Source organism: Balaenoptera acutorostrata, chromosome 1 (genome assembly GCF_949987535.1).
Source record: "Balaenoptera acutorostrata chromosome 1, mBalAcu1.1, whole genome shotgun sequence".
Classification (NCBI taxonomy): Eukaryota; Metazoa; Chordata; class Mammalia; order Artiodactyla; family Balaenopteridae; genus Balaenoptera; species Balaenoptera acutorostrata.
In genome coordinates, this window is record NC_080064.1 from 144425540 (window position 1) to 144444513 (window position 18974).

The following is an 18974-nucleotide window of genomic DNA, read 5'->3' on the forward strand; positions in this document are numbered from 1 at the left end:
CTTGTATTGAAATTGTTGTACAAATGAGAATCAGATTTGTTCAACAAATTTGTTGTTGTTTCACACACTGATAGCAGAAGAGAAAGATGGAAGACTTCATTGGCTATGACTTTTAGGCAAAGACCTGGAAACCAGGCTTTAAATCCCTCTTTCTTCCTTTTACTGTGTGATGTTGAATAGTTTTTCCTTTTGTATGTTTCTTAGTTTCTTCATTTTAAATAATGGGAAATAGAATAGTGACATTGGTGAGTGTCACAGGTACAGTACTTCTGTGAATCACTTTTCAGGTGGTCATTCATATGCATTATACACAGTTTATGATCATGAGTGTCCAGAATGTACCATGGATATGATTTTGAGGTCAAAATAATCTTAACCAATTCTTTTTGATTAGTAGTACAGATTTTTACCTGGCTTTCCTTCCAAGACAGAAAAGTCAAAATGTTTTTGGACATTTAAATTTTCTTTTGGTCATCGTGTTCCATTTGTTCAGTTGAGCAGATTTAGAAGGAACATGTGGGCTTTTCTGATCAGTTAATATATTAATTATTTACTTTTTTCTATTGAACTGAACACCATGAGGCAAATCAAGTAGAAAAGGGTTATTTGTCCATTCACGAAGTACCAACTTACAGATGACATGCTTTGCCATATGAAATGTGTGTGTTGTCCTTAAAGTCAATTCCTCTTTTGTTCTAGCAACTATTCAAGAAAGTAGTGCCTCACCACTGCCTGGGCTGCATTTGGTCTCGGAGGGACAAGAAGGAAAACAAACACTTGGCTCCTACGATCCGTGCTACCATCTCTCAGTTTAATACCCTCACCAAATGCGTTGTCAGCACCATTCTGGGGGGCAAAGAACTCAAAACTCAGCAGAGAGCCAAAATCATCGAAAAGTGGATTAACATTGCTCATGTAATTGTCTTTTTAAAAATATTCTTTGGGTTTAGTAGATATGGGAGATTATGCCATCACTCTGATGTTTCCATTTGGTTGAAAAGCAGTCAAAAGACCATATGTGAGGGCCTATTGGGTTTTGTTTTGTTTTTTAACATCTTTATTGGAGTATAATTGCTTTACAATGGTTTGTTAGTTTCTGCTTTATAACAAAGTGAATCAGCTATATGTATACATATATCCCCATATCCCCTCCCTCTTGCATCTCCCTCCCACCCTCCCTATCCCACCCCTCTAGGTGGTCACAAAGCACTGAGCTGATCTCCCTGTGCTATGCAGCTGCTTCCCACTAGCTATCTATTTTACATTTGGTAGTGTATATAAGTCCATGCCACTCTCTCACTTCGTCCCAGCTTACCCTTCCCCCTCCCCGTGTCCTCAAGTCCATTCTCTAGTAGGTCTGCGTCTTTATTCCTGTCCTGCCCCTAGGTTCTTCAGAACCATTTATTTTTAGTATAGTTTTTAGTATAGTTTTATATTATTTTAGTATAGTTTTTGTTGTCCTTCCAAAGTAAGAAAAAGTTGCCTTTCTTAACGTGGGAGTTTATTTATTTCTCCTCTTTAAAAATATTCGTCCCTTGATCACTTCTTTCTGCTCATGGGCCCCTTCCGGGTGCGATGGAATGTCTGCTTTTTCACAGACTGAGTGTTGGTTCTGCGCCGTGTTCAGTAAATATCAACTGGTGGCCTCAGTGTCAAATGGACTGCTCTGACGATGCAGAAGGATTATCTCTCACCCTTCCAGTACCTGGAAGCATTCTATTTTCTGCAGACTTGAAGAGCCAATACCTTCTTAGGATCTCGAATCTCTTTTCTAAAAGACTAAGATATACAGATTTCACATTAATCAAGGGCTTTCCTGAGGGCTTTATATCTGAAGTTGGCGGGGCAGAGTCTATTCCTAGGCCTGAATTACATTCTGCTGGGTGTCAGTCCAGTCTATTGGATCAACTGCTTCCATGCCATATGACCTTGACCTTCATTTATCAGCATCTTATTTCATGAGTGAGGAAAGGTGAACGGTATTCAGTCAGTCATCACATGTTTCATGAGCCCCTGAATGCTTCAGAGCTACAATTTTATGTACTTTGGGGACATAGATAAGCTAAACACAATTAATTTGGTCCTATAGGAGCCTATAGTCAAACAAGGAAGCTAAGATATACTGGAATTATCTCAGCCTGGGCTGAAGAGGAGTAGGGCCGTATGACATAAGTGCTGCGAAAGTGGAGGAGCGAGAAATCACTTCTGACTGGGGTGATCCAGGAAGGTTTCATGGGTAGGATGACATTTGAATTTAGCTTTGAATAATTGACAGGATTTTGGGTATTTGAAGATTTGGGAAGATTTTTTTTTTCTCGGCAGAAGAAATTACATCAGCAAGAGCTATGTAATTAACAATTTTGACAAATAATTATTATGTAAATATCCTCTGTTCTGGGCTATATGGGTCAATCCTAACCAAAACACATTTTGTTTTCTACCCCATTATATATTTTTCTCATTAAGCCCCTATCTGTGGGCATAAGGCTTAAACTTTCACATTTTCTCTCCCTTTTTTTTTTCCACATTCTCTTTTGTGGTCTTTGATTAAATAGCAAAGCCATAATTGTGCCAGAGAATTTGCTTTATTTTGAGTCTGTAGGTGGTCTAATACCACAGACTTTTTAGTACATGGAAAAATACTATATGGAAAAAACAAAAAAATATCTTATGCAACTTTGACTTCTCCTATTCTGAATTGAGGTTATTTATCAACAAGTAAGAGCTACAAAAGAAGTTCTGATAGAGCATGGAATTTCTCTGTCTTCTTAGACTGATAAGAAAAAATATTTTTTGGCCACAAACGCCATATCATTTACAGTCATCTACATGTCTCAAAAGAAAATAGTCTATCTACTTTTAATCTATTCAACTGCTTAGAAAATCTGTAGCAAGCGTGTAGCATCTGTATATGTGACAGGGTGACTCAAACAATGACTTTGGCCCATATAAATATCAATTGTGCGTTTATGTGATAATAAGAAATACAAGTTGTATAATTTGAGGTATATTCCAAATCCCATAGCACGTGCTTAAAAGCCAAGGGTCCTTAACTCTTGGTGATGCAGTTTCCCAGTGTGGAGCATGCTGTGTCCCTTGAAATTGTGTAGGTAACTTAATAAAATAACAAGACTCACAGGTGGTTTCCAGCCAAGATTTATTTTACTTTTCCTGCATTAATCACAGTCATTTTCTATTGAGAGGATGTTTGAAAAAATGATAATTTTACATGCAGAAAATATTTCTGACCTAATATGACTGTATTTTCTTGGACTGGCCTTACTGCTACATATTTACTTTTGCATCACCTCTCCTCAAAGATCATTCCTTTTCTAGAAATGGGGCCAGATGCCCCCTGTACTCCTTTAAACCTTTAGCTTAAGCCTCTTTCTGAATAATGTGTTCCATATGTTTATCACAATTTGCATGAAATATCTGGGCCTGAGTTCCTTTATTTATTGCAAGTTTCCTGATTTTTAGAACATAACTTTTGGATTCTGAACCTTTGTTGAACCATGCTGTCATGGGCTTGGTTTCCAGACTGACTGACTGTAATTCAGAGCGCGAGCTTTCTCTCTCTCTTTAGCTTTCTCTCTCTTTCTTTTTAAATAAAGGGAAAGCATTGAGGCGTTTAAAAAGAGTGGGCATGACTTTTGTAAAGAACTTTGGCATTTACTCTAAGAAAATGTTGTGGGGTTTGTTTGTTTGGCGTAGTAATTTTAAGTAGCCAGATTTGGGTGTACCAAGTTAGAGAATGCCATTTTTCCTTCACAGTCAGGACTCGCGTGACTTCATGAAGTGATCTTTCAAGCAACGTGCATTTATGCCCAACCACTCTGGGACCTCTTGCCCCAGATGTTCTGCACGAAGCCAAGCCCATGCTCACACAGTGTACTCGATAGTCAACAGTGGATGTAGTACACTCCCCCATGTGCCTGCACATGAAGCATCTCCTTGGGCATAAGGCACAGCCCACTCTCTCGAGGCTGCCACCTTCCCCATTCTGGCCGCAAATGGGATCCTCTCCCTGACTGTTTTGCTGTCCCCTACCATTCATTCAGCAGGACTTTGACTTCAGGGTCGCTGCCTGCTGATGGTACAGACTCTGAATGGTAGCTGAAGTTTCAGGATTAGGCATTCTTTCTCCTTCCCCAGAAAATGACATCCAGAATGTTTCCTGTTCTCTTTCTATTTTGTTTTAAAACGCTGCCAAAGTGAATTTTATTTTAAAAGCCCAAGTTATTTTGGAACCACTGTAAGTACCAAGGTGTTTCTGAATGTTTATGATTGCGGCACAAGCCAATTTGAAACCGAATGGATGTGTATAAAAATATTCCCTCTTGGCTAAGAACATAAAAGCCAAAGTTCAACTTGTGGTGAATTTTTATTGCCAAGTTATATATCCCTCTCTGGACAGGGGTTGGTCATGAGATGTTTGATAGCATCTGACCTCGAAGCAGCTGCTGCCCAGTTCACTTTGTGGGTCTGAAGGATACAGTCATCTTTCATGTGTATTTTTAGGGCATATGTGTGCTTTCTTCAGAAGAAAGTTTGCTTTCTCTAGCAAAGTTCTGTAGACTCACCTCCACTCGTGTTTTTACTGGGAAAGCTGGAAACTATAAAACTGTAACAACAACACAGAAAATATATTAAAGGGAGAAAAACAAGCGTTCAGGGCCAAAACCTGTAAAGTGTTTCAGTGACTGGGGTGGGAGCAAAGGAGCCACTTTTTGATGTTCAGTATTTATACAGCCGCCTATTTAGTGGTAAGAGTTCATGGCAGCTGTGATACCTCTAAAACAGGAAACCACCAACTCACTGTTTTATTGATATTTAAATGCCTTGTATGTTTTAATCACTCTCCCTACAGGAATGTAGAATCCTGAAGAATTTCTCCTCCTTGCGGGCCATCGTTTCGGCACTGCAGTCCAATTCCATCTATCGGTTAAAAAAGACTTGGGCTGCGGTCCCAAAGTAAGTTCCCAAGTGTCTGCTCTGCTTTCTTTGGCTGGGCTGATTAGTTGCTGCATAAATGGTGTGGGTCCTCATTTTCAAAGCTCATATTATATAACTAGAGAAACATCTTTGAAAGCCTCTGTGTGTTCCAGGCAGGGTGTGTTTTACACATCATCATGAATGAGTTTTGAGGCAGGGCTGCTGCAGAAACCAAACTCATTCTCAAAGGGTGCCAAAGCCAAGATGATTGGCTTTGGGGATGATTTTAAGGATGTGCATATTATCTGGGCTTTGAGGGATAAGGTTGTGGAGTGATGAAGTTACAGCAATTTGCCATTAGTTCTGGTTATTTTTCAGCCACATTCCAAAGCCCTAAGCTGTTCCAAGCTGTGAGGGATGGTGTGTGCAGATAGGACATTAGTTCTTGCTGTTCAACAAGAATCCGTTTAGTTCGTTTCTGCTTCCGCCTATTAAAAGCTATCTTAGTGATATTAAAAACCTCTAAGTATTCCTTCCTAGGTACCTGACTAAAAACGATTAACTGCCCACATTCTGTATTGTGTTTTTCTTCATGTTTCTTGCCGTAACCTTTAGAACAATGAACAATTGTGTCCTTCCTTATTGTTTCACTGTCGCTCTCGCCCCCATGTCCAGAGCTTCACTGAACTCTAGACCAGAGGGCTTTTGGCAAAGGAGGGAAGAGTGAGTGAGGAGGCAGTTCTGGTCCCCCGTGAGTACAGATTTAGAGGCTGGGGCATGTGTCGTGACTACAAACTAGATCAGCTACTTTCAACAAAGTCTCTCTCGGTTTGCACTAATCGAGAAGTCAGGCCATAACAGGGAAGGATGCGTGCACTGTTTATAACCTATATTGTACGCAGCGCAGTCTATACTGTGTGAGGCACTGTCAGTTCCAGTTGGGAGACAGGCCAGCTTGCTCCCCAGGCAGGCCTGCCTTGTGGATTTGGCGGGCTCTGTCCTTAGAGTGGAAGGTCTAGGTACTCAATTTCATCAACTCACTCAGAGCTGGTTAAGCCTGAAGAGACTGACACTATCCAAACTCAACAGAGACCTGGATTGGTAAACCAGAGTTTCATAGATTTATGCTGAAAAAGGAGTGCCAGAGTGTTCAACCTACTGATAAGCTCACATTCTCTGTCAGAGGCAAATCTGCTTAGGGGAAGTCACGTTATTTATTATATAATTCTTTGATGGGTTTTGAAGCAGGTGATCTCATTGCCTGGTGTTATAGATCTGCAGACGCCTCAGCCACTTGGACTCCAGAGCTCGTGTTCTGTTATCTATCAGGAGAAAAAGTGGCAGATAGGCTTTTCAAAGTCCAGTGCAGTTTTCTTGATTACCACTTTTTTCTTGAGTTCTATCTCCTCTTCATTAGTTTGAATGAAGAAGGTGACTCTGTGTGATAGAGAGATTAGTTAATTGATTTTCCTCTACACAGGAGTCTTATGAAAGTTAAGGATCATGTAAAATCATTAGATGTTAGGCCCTGGCGAAATATGATGGGAAAATCAGATGCGTACAGCGTCCCCACCCTCAGCACCCCAGCCCCGCACCTTCCGCTCATCACTGCTCCTCAAGTGTGGTATCAGAAACAATGGGATGGTCAGGGGCTAAAATGAAGTCTTGCCCCACTGCACCCTTCTCTGGTGGCAGTGAAAGGTAATCCTATCTTTCCTTGGTGGTTGATAAGTAGAACACTATGAAAAGTCACTTAGCCAGCCAAAGATTTCTACCATAGCAAATCTGAGGCTAAAACACAAGTAAAAAATTAGTGGACTTGTTTCTTAATCTCCTTGGTTACCATATGAGAAGGTCCATTCTTCCAGCTGGCTTTTGTATTTAAGAAACACCACAAAACAAACCTCAAAGCCCTATTCTGTACAACATGGGTGTCTGGTTTGTGTCTTCATTGGTTGGTGGGTTCATATTTTAGCAGGGCTGCTGGAGAAGTATCACACACAGTTCCTGAGAGAAGCCACTTGCATATCAGCTCTATATAGTTTCTATTGCTAAATTCAAGGAACAGAGTTAAGAGATTTTATTCGGTTATTACTTTCCTGATAACCCTTTATGTTAATAACTTTCAGTGGACAGAGAAGACATCTATTTCTTTCTGTTTATTTAGGCCCACATGCAATTAAGTTCTTAATGATTTTTTCCAAAATATAAATAGCTTTAATGGTTTTCTTAATTCTAAGAGTAATACTACACTCATTGTAAGACACATAAATTTTTAGTAATGGCTTTCTCATAATAATGAAAGTGTTGCATATAGAATGACATTGCCTCTGTTAATTCTTTGCCTTCAGAATCATCCTCCCAGTAACCCTGGAGGGGCGTAGAGAAAAGCGCGAGGCCCGTGGAGACGTAGCGTACCAGGGAGGGGCAAGGCAGGAGTAGGTGCTTTACATGTGTGATCCTGGTGACCTTCACAGCCATCCTGTGAGGGGGCTGTCACTGTTTCCATAGTGCAGATAAGAAAACTGAAGCTCAGGAAAGTTGAGCAACTTGTCTCAGATCACTTAGGGAGTGAGTGGCCGAGTTGGGATAGGAACCCACCCCCTCTGACTCCAGAGCCCGTTCTGGTTCCACCATCTACTCTGTGTCTAAGAGGTTCAGGAAATTTGGGTTCTGTACTGCAGCTCTCAGCAGTTAGTAGTGGAAGCTCGGACAAATCCCCAACCCTGGCATCTTCATCTCGCAAATGAGGGGACTGGCCAAGAAGAGTTCTCAGGTCCTGTAGGGCTGTGGGTGTGTTGCTAAGAGAGAATTTTTTTTAACCTGCCGAAGAGAACATGTCCCAATTAGACAACTTAATACCACAGTTTAACAATCTTTTTTTATGATTATAACATGCATGGTTAGAAAATATCCCTCTCTTCACACAGGTGATCATGTCTACCTATTAAAAAAAAAAAAAAAAGCCACCCTGCATTGGAAAGGTCATTGGCTTTGTCTGTGCTCACATAACCCTTCCCTCTGTAGCCAGAGGTACTGAGGGCACCTGGGCCCAAGGTGTTGGACTTTTACTAATCTTCATTTGTTAATGTTTTCTTCATCCCTTTTGTAGGGACCGAATGCTGATGTTTGAAGAACTTTCAGACATCTTCTCGGACCATAATAACCACCTGACCAGCCGGGAGCTACTGATGAAGGTGAGGGCGCTGGGTTGTACTGTGCTGACCGCTCTGGAATCCGTTCAACGGAAGGGTAGCTTGAGGGCTCCTTGGATGCCTGAAGTCCCTTGAGAGAGGCTACAGGGAGTGGAAGGCAGGACTTTTGGTTTTTAAGCCAAATCGAAGAAGCCTGAGGCTGAGAAAATTCAAAGTCCAGCTCCTCAGCTTCACTGTGATGCAACCAGATTGTGAAACTTGCGTTGCTGCCTGTAGCTCCTCAACAAGCTGCCCTGGAAACACTGAGTGCTGGCAGTGAGGTGGGTGAGAGGGCCTGGAATATCCTTCTCAGCAAAACAGCTTCTAGAAGGACAGGGGCCAAGCTCGCAATTCTACATCCTTTATTTGCACTAAATTGTGCAGCCTGTCTGTCAGCAGTATTTATCGAACACCAGATGAGTGCTGGCTTCTGAACGGCAGGCTAGGTAAAGCTACAGCTCGGTTCATTTTCTTTCTCTAGATGTTTGTTAAACATCTAATATTTGTAAAGCATTTGACCGGCCTCTGGGAGTATGAAGAAGACGAACAGAGACCCTGTTTTCAGGAACTCACCTGCTGGTGGGTGGATATAGACCCTAAACAAGAACGAGTAGTCAAAGAAAGGTACAAAGATAGGTTGTGAGCAATCATCAGAGGGGAACATGGACCAGATATTATCTTCACGGCCTCTCTATAAAGTAGATTTTATCCTCCTCATTTTGCAGCTAGCCAAGCCTCAGAGAGGTAAGGAACATACCCGAAGTCCCACACCTGGTAGGTGGTGGAGCTAGAATGTGAGTCCAGCCTGGTGAGACTCTAAAGCCAGTGCTTTCATCACTTAGGCATAAAACTATTTCTTTTGACCACTTGGGAATAGGAGGCAGGGTATGTCAGGTGAAACTTCATGGAGAAGGAAAATAAGTTGGTAATTCAGTTAATCCTGATTGGGCATTCACTGTGTGCTGGGTGAGGGAGGTACAGCCGTTCTGAAGGCAGCCTCCGATCTTAAGGAGACTGCAGTCTCATGGGGGAGGCGAAGTGGGCCATTATGAAAAAGACCCCAAAAACCAAAAATAAAAACAACAAAACTATGATATGTGCTACCATAGGGGGAAGCCCTGAACTGGGCTATTAGAACAGAGGACCCTTGTCCTTAGTCTCCTTTTCTGTGACTTGGAGGTGATAATAGTACTATTTAGTCTACTGATCTCATGGAATTGTTTTGAAGATTGACTAAGGAAATATTTGAAAGCCATGTGCAAATGTCAATTTTTTTTAGTATTTGGCAAGCTATCTACATGTGAAACCAAAGTACACATAAGAAATGAAAATGAAAAAAGTATAAGTGATACGTGTAGGCTTAGACTAGACACTTGGAAGTAGGAATGAGAGTCAAGTGGGGGTGGGGTTACTTAGAAAAGGCATCAGTTGATAACTGTTAGGTTAGTCATTCCTGTAAGAGCATCTGTTACGGTCTTCTTGACTCTTCTCCTCCCAAGTCCTGCTCCTCTTCCTTCATGTCTCAGTGAGGACTACATTTCTGCTTGAATCCTTCCTTGACACCCTCAGGTCTGATTAGGCCCCTTCCCATGTCCTCCAGAAGCCCGTCGTTCCTCTGTCCTAACACTTATCATATGCTCCATTAGAATCGCTTGTGCATATCACCTGTCTCCCTGCTGGCCTGTAAGCCTCTTGCAGGCAGGGACTTTTTCACTGTTATGTCTCTAATGCCTAACACATTGGGCATGTAGCAAGTGTTCAGAAACTGACATCCATTGATGGACCTCCTAATTCACAGGACTTTAACAACTTGCCCACTCTTAGCCCTTCTTGGCGTAGATGATGTGAGCAGGGCCAGGTGGCTGCTGTCTGACTTTGGATTCAGCTCACCTGATGAACTGCACACTAAGCAGTGCTTGGCTTGCTGAGGTCGTGTTACTCCCTGCTTCACATCCCCTTGGATTTGCAGACTTTAAATGGAAACTCATCTGGCTGGAAGGAGATGGCTTAGTGGTCTCCCTGTCAGTAATACAAAGCTAGACTAATTGGAGCCACACATTCAAATCCCGATAGCTCTGAGTCATCCTTCCAAAGCAGATAAATTGAATACTGTGCAGCTCATTGCCTGGTGGCCATCTTCTGGCTGAAACCTTAGAAGCAGAGCTATATCTAGACGTTAAAGGTCCCATAAACCTTTCTGAAATGTAGAAGTTTACCTCGGTGCTCTAGGTTAAACTTCTTATACGTGGCTGGAATCCCAAAGATGAAAAACTTGGCTATGAATTCATGTGGTCTGTGCATTATCGTTAATGATAGTGGAATGTTTTGGGCAGGTCATACGTCTCTGTGGGTCCCTTTCCAGTCATCTTTATTATTCTTCATACTAAGTATATAATTCTGGATGTTAATTCTCAGCACAGTTGTAATGAAATGAAGGTACTTTGGTTTTCAGAAGAACCATGGCTGGTCTCTGTTTTTAATATGCCACTCCTGGACTTAAACTGGTTTGTGGTTGGGTAATCCTAGTCGTGAATGACCTATCTTCTCTTCTGCTTCTGGACAGATGTAAGGTGCTACCTCTATAATACTACGGCTGAGGCAACATCAGAATTAGCAAAAATCTGTGGTTTTCCTTTTACTTGTTGGAGACAAATGTTTTTATTTTACTCAGAGATTATCTTAAAACTGTTACTGTCTTATGATTTCTGAAACTTGGATCATTCCAAACAGGTTATCTATGGAGTCCACACATTTCAAACCAACAGGAAGAAAGAGTCTCACCAAATCTTCTTGGTTCTTGGGATTCTTGGTGAGAACTCTTCTGGGTTACACTGCTAGAAACAAATGCTAGAAAGGCCCAGGCCATTGGCTCTGGTGGAGACGTCTGTTTAGTGAAGCTCCAAGCACACTGAAGTCAGAGCTGGGGTAGAAGACCGTAGGGCTGGGAAGGCCTATTCACATAATTACCATTAACTGCTAAGCTGTCATTTAATCAACATGTGTGGAGAGGGATCCAAATGGCTGTGTAGCACCCAAGTAGAAGAGGCCCCTCTGAGGCCCAGGAACAGGATGGATGAGGGCAGCTGTCCTCTGCCACAGATGGAGATAGAGAGAAGGCGAGACTCAGGTGAGAAGTTTGCACTAGAGAGAGAGAGAGAAGGACAGCGAGGAGAAGAGACAAGAGGAGAGTGGAAGGTTGATGGAAGGCAAGATTTGGAATTCATCCAAACATGGGTGATGATTGAGGTCACGGGACTGGATAGTATTTCCAAATACCTGAGTAGAGCAAAAAACAAGATGACTTTGTCAGAAAGAAGAATCATTAAGAGAGAGTGAGCACAGACAGCAAAAGGAGGCCACAGGAGGGACCCAGAGTGATGCAGTCACAAATCCTGTGAGAAGTCTCAAGAAGTTTCAAGGGATTGGTGTTGTGAGACCTTGCAGGGCAAAGGATTTAGGGTCGAGGAAGGAAAACACTTCCTTTGGATGTGGAAAACACTTCCACATCCAAAACATGGATGGATGTGGCACATAGGGGATTTCAGTTGACACCTCATCTGGAAGAGCTGGCACTACTAGTCAGTCTTTTTTTAGTTATCTATCCAGGAGTGGAATCTCACTCTCATGAAGTCATGAAATCAGCAAATCTTCCAGCTCCTCATCCCAGATCTTTGTCCTCCCAATGAGGAGGTTTTCCTAAGTGCTCTTTTAGGATCCTACTTCTGTGATTCTCAGGAACCTCTTAACTTTTCAGAAATCCTTCTTAAGAATTTTAGGTATACCGGCAATAATGTCCATACATTACATGTCTGTCAGTGATTGAGAAACTGAAAGGGAACCAGAATAACCTACTCCCTGGAAAGAGGTGGACACGTGCATTGAAGTCAGAAAAAATTGATTTCTTACTCCAAGCAAATTCTTATGAGTTTCCTCTTAGATAGCCTCATCCACCAGAAGGCAGGCAGCAGAAGCAAGAAGAACTACAATCCTGCAGCCTATGGAACAAAAACTACTTTCTCAGAGAGATAGACAAAATGAAAAGGCAGAGAACTATGTACCAGATGAAGGTACAAGATAAAAACCCAGAAAAACAACTAAATGAAGTGGAGATAGGCAACCTTCCAGAAAAATAATTCAGAATAATGATAGTGAAGGTGATCCAGGACCTTGGAAAAAGAATGGAGGCAAAGATTGAGAAGATGCAAGAAATGTTTAACAAAGACCTAGAAGAATTAAAGAACAAACACAAGAGATGAACAATACAGTAACTGAAATGAAAAACACACTAGAACGAATCAATAGCAGAATAACTGAGGTAGAAGAACGGATAAGTGACCTGGAAGACAGAATGGTGGAATTCACTGCTGCAGAACAGAATAAAGAAAAAAGAATGAAAAGAAATGAAGATGGCCTAAGAGACCTCTGGGACAACATTAAACACACCAATTCTCATTATAGGGGTCCCAGAAGGAGAAGAGAGAGAGAGGACCCGAGAAAATATTTGAAGAGATTACAGTCGAAAATTCCTTAACATGGGAAAGGAAATAGCCACTCAAGTCCAGGAAGCACAGAGAGTCTCAGGCAGGATAAAACCAAGGAGAATCATGCCGAGACACATAGTAATCAAATTGACAAAAATTAAACACAAAGAAAAGTTATTAAAAGCAACAAGGGAAAAACAACAAATAACATACAAGGGAACTGCCATAAGGTTAACAGCTGATTTCTCAGCAGAAACTCTACAAGCCAGAAGGGAGTGGCAAGATATATTTAAAGTGATGAAAGGGAAGAACCTACAACCAAGATTACTCTACCCGGCAAGGATCTCATTCAGATTTGATGGAGAAATTAAAACCTTTACAGACAAGCAAAAGCTAAGAGAATTCAGCACCACCAAACCAGCTTTACAACAAATGCTAAAGGAACTTCTCTAGGCAGGAAACACAAGAGAAGGAAAAGACCTACAATAATAAACCCAAAACAATTAAGAAAATGGCAACAGGAAAACACATATTGATAACTACCTTAAATATAAATGGATTAAATGCTCCAACCAAAAGTCATAGACTGGCTGAATGGATACAAAAACAAGATCCGTGTATATGCTGTTTATAAGAGACCCACTTCAGACCTAGGGACACATACAGACTGAAAGTGAGGGGATGGAAAAAGATATTCCATGCAAAGGTAAATCAAAAGAAAGCTGGAGTAGCAATAGTCATATCAGATAAAATAGACTTTAAAATAAAGAATGTTACAAGAGACAAGGAAGGACACTACATAATGATCAAGGGATCAATCCAAGAAGAAGATATAACAATTATAAATATATATGCACCCAACATAGGAGCACCTCAATACATAAGGCAAATGCTAATAGCTATAAAAGGAAAAAACAATAGTAACACAATAATAGTGGGGGACTTGAACACCTCACACCAATGGACAGATCATTCACACAGAAAATTAATAAGGAAAAACAAGCTTTTAATGACACAATAGGTCAGATAGATTTAATTGATATTTATAGGACATTCCATCCAAAAACAGCATACTACACCTTCTTCTCAAGTGCGCACAGAACATTCTCCAGGATAGATCACATCTTGAGTCACAAATCAAGATTCGGTAAATTTAAGAAAATTAAAATCATATGAAGCATCTTTTTCCAACCACAGCGCTATGAGATTAGAAATAAATTACAGGGAAAAAAATGTAAAAAACACAAACACCTGGAAGCTAAACAATACATTACTAAATAATCAAGAGATCACTGAAGAAGTCAAAGAGGAAATTAGAAAGTACCTAGAGACAAATGACAACATAAACACGATGATCCAAAACCTGTGGGATGCAGCAAAAGCAGTTCTAAGAGGGAACTTTATAGCAATACAATCCTACATCAAGAAACAAGAAAAATCTCAAATAAACAATCTAACCTTACACCTGAAGGAACTAGAGAAAGAAGAACAAACAAAACCCAAAGTTAGTAGCAGGAAAGAAATCATAAAGATCAGAGAAGAAATAACTGAAATAGAAATAAAGAACACAATGGCAAAACTCAATAAAACTGAAAGCGGGTTCTTTGAGAAGATAAACAAAATTGATAAACCTTTAGCCAGACTCATCAAGAAAAAGAGGGAGAGGACTCAAATCAATAAAATTATAAATGAAAAAGGAGAAGTACAATGGATACCACAGAAATACAGAGCATCCTAAGAGACTACTGAAAGCAACTCTGTGTCAATAAAATGGACAACCTGGAAGAAATGGACAAATTCTTAGAAAGATATAACCTTCCAAGACTGAACCAGGAAGAAACAGAAAATATGAACAGACCAATCACAGGTAATGAAATCAAAACTGTGATTAAAAATCTCCCAACAAACAAAAGCCCAGGACCAGATGGCTTCACAGGTGAATTCTATCAAACATTTAGGGAAGAGCTAACATCCATCCTTCTCAAGCTCTTCCAAAAAATTGCAGAGGAAGGAACACTCCCAAACTCATTCTATGAGGCCACCATCATCCTGATACCAAAACCAGGCAAAGATACTACAAAAAAAGAAAATTACAGACCAATATCACTGACGAATATAGATGCAAAAACCCTCAACAAAATACTAGCAAACAGAATCCAACAACACATTAAAAGGATCATATACTATGATCAAGTGGGATTTATCCCAGGGATGCAAGGATTCTTCAATATACTCAAATCAATCAATGTGATACACCATATTAACAAACTGAAGAATAAAAACCATATGATCATCTCAATAGATGAAGGAAAAGCTTTTGACAAAATTCAACACCCATTTATGATAAGAACTCTCCAGAAAGTGGGCATAGAGGGAACCTACCTCAACATAATAAAGGCCATATACGACAAACCCACAGCCAACATCATTCTCAGTGGTGAAAAACTGAAAGCATTTCCTCGAAGATCAGGAGCAAGACAGGGATATCCACTCTCACCACTATTATTCAACATAGTTTTGGAAGTCCTAGCCATGGCAATCAGAGAAGAAAAAGAAATAAAAGGAATACAAATTGGAAAAGAAGGAGTAAAACTGTCCCTGTTTGCAGATGACATGATATTATACATAGAAAATCCTAAAGATGCCAGCAGAAAACTAGTAGAACTAATCAATGAATTTGGTAAAGTTGCAGGGTACAAAATTAATGCACAGAAATCTCTTGCATTCCTGTACACTAACAACAAAATATCAGAAAGAGAAATTAAAAGAACAATCCCATTCACCATTGCAACAAAAAGAATAAAATACCTAGGAATAAACCTACCTAAGGAGGTAAAAAGACCTGTGCTCAGAAAACTATAAGACACTGATGAAATTAATCAAAGATGACATAAACAGATGGAGAGGTATACCATGTTCCTGGATTGGAAGAATCAGTATTGTGAAAATGACTCTACTACCCAAAGCAATCTACAGATTCAGTGCAATCTCTATCAAATTACCAATGGCATTTTTTACAGAACTAGAACAAAAAATCTTAAAATTTGTATAGAGACACAAAAGACCCTGAATAAGCAAAGCAGTCTTGAGGGAACAAAACGGGGCTGGAGGAATCAGACTCCCTGACTTCAGACTATACTACAAAGCTACAGTAATCAAGACAATATGGTACTGGCACAAAAACAGAAATATAGATCAATGGAACAAGATAGAAATCCCAGAGATAAACCCACGCACCTGTGGTCAACTAATCTGTGACAAAGGAGGCAAGGATATACAATGTAGAAAAGATAGTCTCTTCAATAAGTGATGCTGGGAAAACTGGGTAACTACAGGTAAAAGAATGAAATTATAACACTCCCTAACACCATACACAAAAATAAACTCAAAATGGATTTGAGACCTAAATGTAAGACCGGACACTATAAAACTCTTAGAGGAAAACATAGGCAGAACACTCTTTGACGTAAATCAACAGCAAGGTCTTTTCTGACCCACCTCCTAGAGTAATGGAAATAAAAATAAAACTAAACAAATGGGACCTAATGAAACTTAAAAGCTTTTGCACAGCAAAGGAAACTGTAAACAAGACGAAAAGACAACCCTCAGAATTTGCAAACGAATAAATGGACAAAGGATTAATCTCCAAAATATATAAACAGCTCATGAAGCTCAATATTAAAGAAACAAACAACCCAATAAAAAAATGAGCAGAAGACCTAAGTAGACATTTCTCCAAAGAAGACATACAGATGGCCAAGAGGCACATGAAAAGCTGCTCAACATCACTAATTATTAGAGAAATGCAAATCAGAACTACAATGAGGTATCACCTCACACCGGTTAGAATGGGCATCATCAGAAAATCTGCAAACAACAAATGCTGGAGAGGGTGTGGAGAAAAGGGAATCCTCTTGCACTGTTGGTGGGAATGTAAATTGATACAGCCACTATGGAGAACAGTATGGAGGTTCCTTAAAAAACTAAAAATAGAATTACCATATGACCCAGCAATCCCACTACTGGGCATATACCCAGAGAAAACCATAATTCAAAAAGACACATGCACCCCAATGTTCATTGCAGCACCTTTTACAATAGCCAGGTCATGGAACCAACCTAAATATCCATCGACAGATGAATGGATAAAGAAGATGTGGCATGTATATGCAATGGAATATTACTCAGCCATAAAAAGGAACGAGATTGTGTCATTTGTCGAGATGTGGGTGGACCTAGAAACTGTCATACAGAGTGAAGTAAGTCAGAAAGAGAAAAACAAATATCGTATATTAATGCATATATGTGGAATCTAGAAAAATGGTATCGATGATCTTATTTACAAAGCAGAAACAGAGACACAGACTTAGAGAACAAATGTATGGACACCAAGGGGGGAAAGCTGGTGGTGGGGGGTGGTGGTGGTGTGATGAATTGGGAGGTTGGGATTGACATGTATACACTAATTTGTATAAAATAGGTAACTAATAAGAACCTGCTGTATAAAAAAATAAATAAAATCCCCCCAAAAAATAATTATCAATAGTTTGGGAGGACTCAACCACCCAGCACAGGAAGTGGCACATTTTAGGACACTTTCGTTCATCCCCAGGAAAAACTATAAGCAGGGGATCTTTAAATGATATCTCTTCTTATTATCATTTGTAATAGGGAGACTGAAAGTAGGTAATGAGTCACTACGGGTTCGGTCCCCAGTGATGTACCTGGACCTGGGTAAAGGCTGGTGAATGATACAAGATACTGATGTTGCAGTGTCATCGGAAAGGCTAAGTCACTGGAAAAGATCCCCTCGTAGTCGTACAGTAGTGAAAAGTCACATGCTGTGGTCATATAATAAACCCAGGGAGAACTGACTAAGGGAAAACCAATGCAGTTATGCACTACTGAATTGTGAAATTTGCCTCCCATTCATGCAGTTCCTGGAAAATGAGAACTTAACAAGACCCCAAAACCACAAAACCAAAAACACTTTATGTTCAGTCAGCAAACTGGAGATTAGTCATTATGTAGAAGAGTTTGTTGTCACAACAGACGGGAGGAGAGAAAGGGTAGCCATCTGTCCTCAGGCGCCAGGAGGAAAGATTGATTTGTAGGAGTTCCAAACCTGAGAGGCAACTTGGGAGGCTGGACTGGGGGAGAAAAAGGGGAGAAAAATGTATGAAGGTCTGGCTTTCATAGATCAGTGCTGGACTTCCTCAGAAAACTTCCGGTATAAAAAGTTTCATTTAACTGAGAAATACCACAGAAATAGTCCCTTTTCTTCCACAGAATGCTGGCACATGCCTTTCAGGCCAAGATCAAGAAATCATAAAATTTACAGAGGAAGAGATCTTCATTTCCAGGATGTGTGATTACTTCGAGTGAAATTTGGGATGTGTAAAAATTGTCTCCAGTTCCGGGAATCGCCTGCCTTGTATTAATGATTGATTTTATAATCAAATCAGGGGCTCTTCTTACAAAATAGGGGGGAAACAGGATAAGCCATGGCCACCAGGCACTCTCAGGAATAGATGGCTCAACCACTAGCCAGCTAAGTGTTTGCGTAATAGCCCAGAGCCTGCTGGAGGCCTCTTCACTTTGCACGGCGTCCAGATAGTTGTGCAGAGTTTCCGCCCCAGAAACTAGGTGCCCCTTCACTTGCCCCTGTATCACTTTCCTCTGTGTGTGCTTCTGTTTCTTAGGAAGGAACCTCCAAATTTGCAAACCTGGACAGCAGCGTTAAGGAAAACCAGAAGCGCACTCAGAGGCGGCTTCAGCTCCAGAAGGACATGGTATGCAAGGCCCTGGGTCTCCCTGAGGGCCCACCAGCGAGCGGCCCTGTGTCGGGGGCTGGGCTCCTGCACGGCCCTGGACCCTTTCGTCTGCAGGGTGCCCCTGCCCTCAAAGAAGCTCTCCCATTCTTTACCTCATCTGTTCTCAGCAGCCCTGGGAGGTCTGAAGCTATTTTCACTCCCACTCGACCCAGCAGGAAATAAACACTGAAAGTCGCAAATCACATTGTTTTCTGGAACATTTTTATTTTCTGGAAGTGAGGGAAAGTCTGCGGCAGGTAGACTTCTGTCCCTTTTGCTATCTTCTTTATCCATTCCTGCACTTAGGAGCTACCGCAACCTTGGCCTTGAGACCCCTGGGCTTCAGTTCCCCAACGGGAATGCCTACCATAGCCAGCTTGGAACACACGGTGGCCCAGGACCTGGGTGCCGGGGAGAGAGAGTGTCAGCTCCCAGGAGGACTTGGTCCTTGTACTCGGAGATCTTTTCATCTGTTCCAAATCCTCTAGTCATTTTCTGGCTCTCGTCACTAACCCCAAGTACTAGCCAAATCTTTCTAGTTTTTCAGTACT

General features: G+C 40.9%; 1 protein-coding gene across 3 annotated transcripts in view; it reads left to right on the forward strand.

The window, feature by feature from the left end:
* Positions 1 to 18974, forward strand: part of RGL1 (ral guanine nucleotide dissociation stimulator like 1) — a 297244-nt gene that overhangs the window by 251144 nt on the left and 27126 nt on the right. For all 3 annotated transcript variants that reach the window (XM_057547488.1, XM_057547498.1, XM_057547494.1), the window contains 4 exons: positions 700 to 915; positions 4871 to 4974; positions 8048 to 8132; positions 18313 to 18402. In XM_057547488.1, coding sequence (XP_057403471.1) covers positions 700 to 915; positions 4871 to 4974; positions 8048 to 8132; positions 18313 to 18402 — 495 coding nt within the window. The remainder of the gene's footprint in view (positions 1 to 699; positions 916 to 4870; positions 4975 to 8047; positions 8133 to 18312; positions 18403 to 18974) is intronic.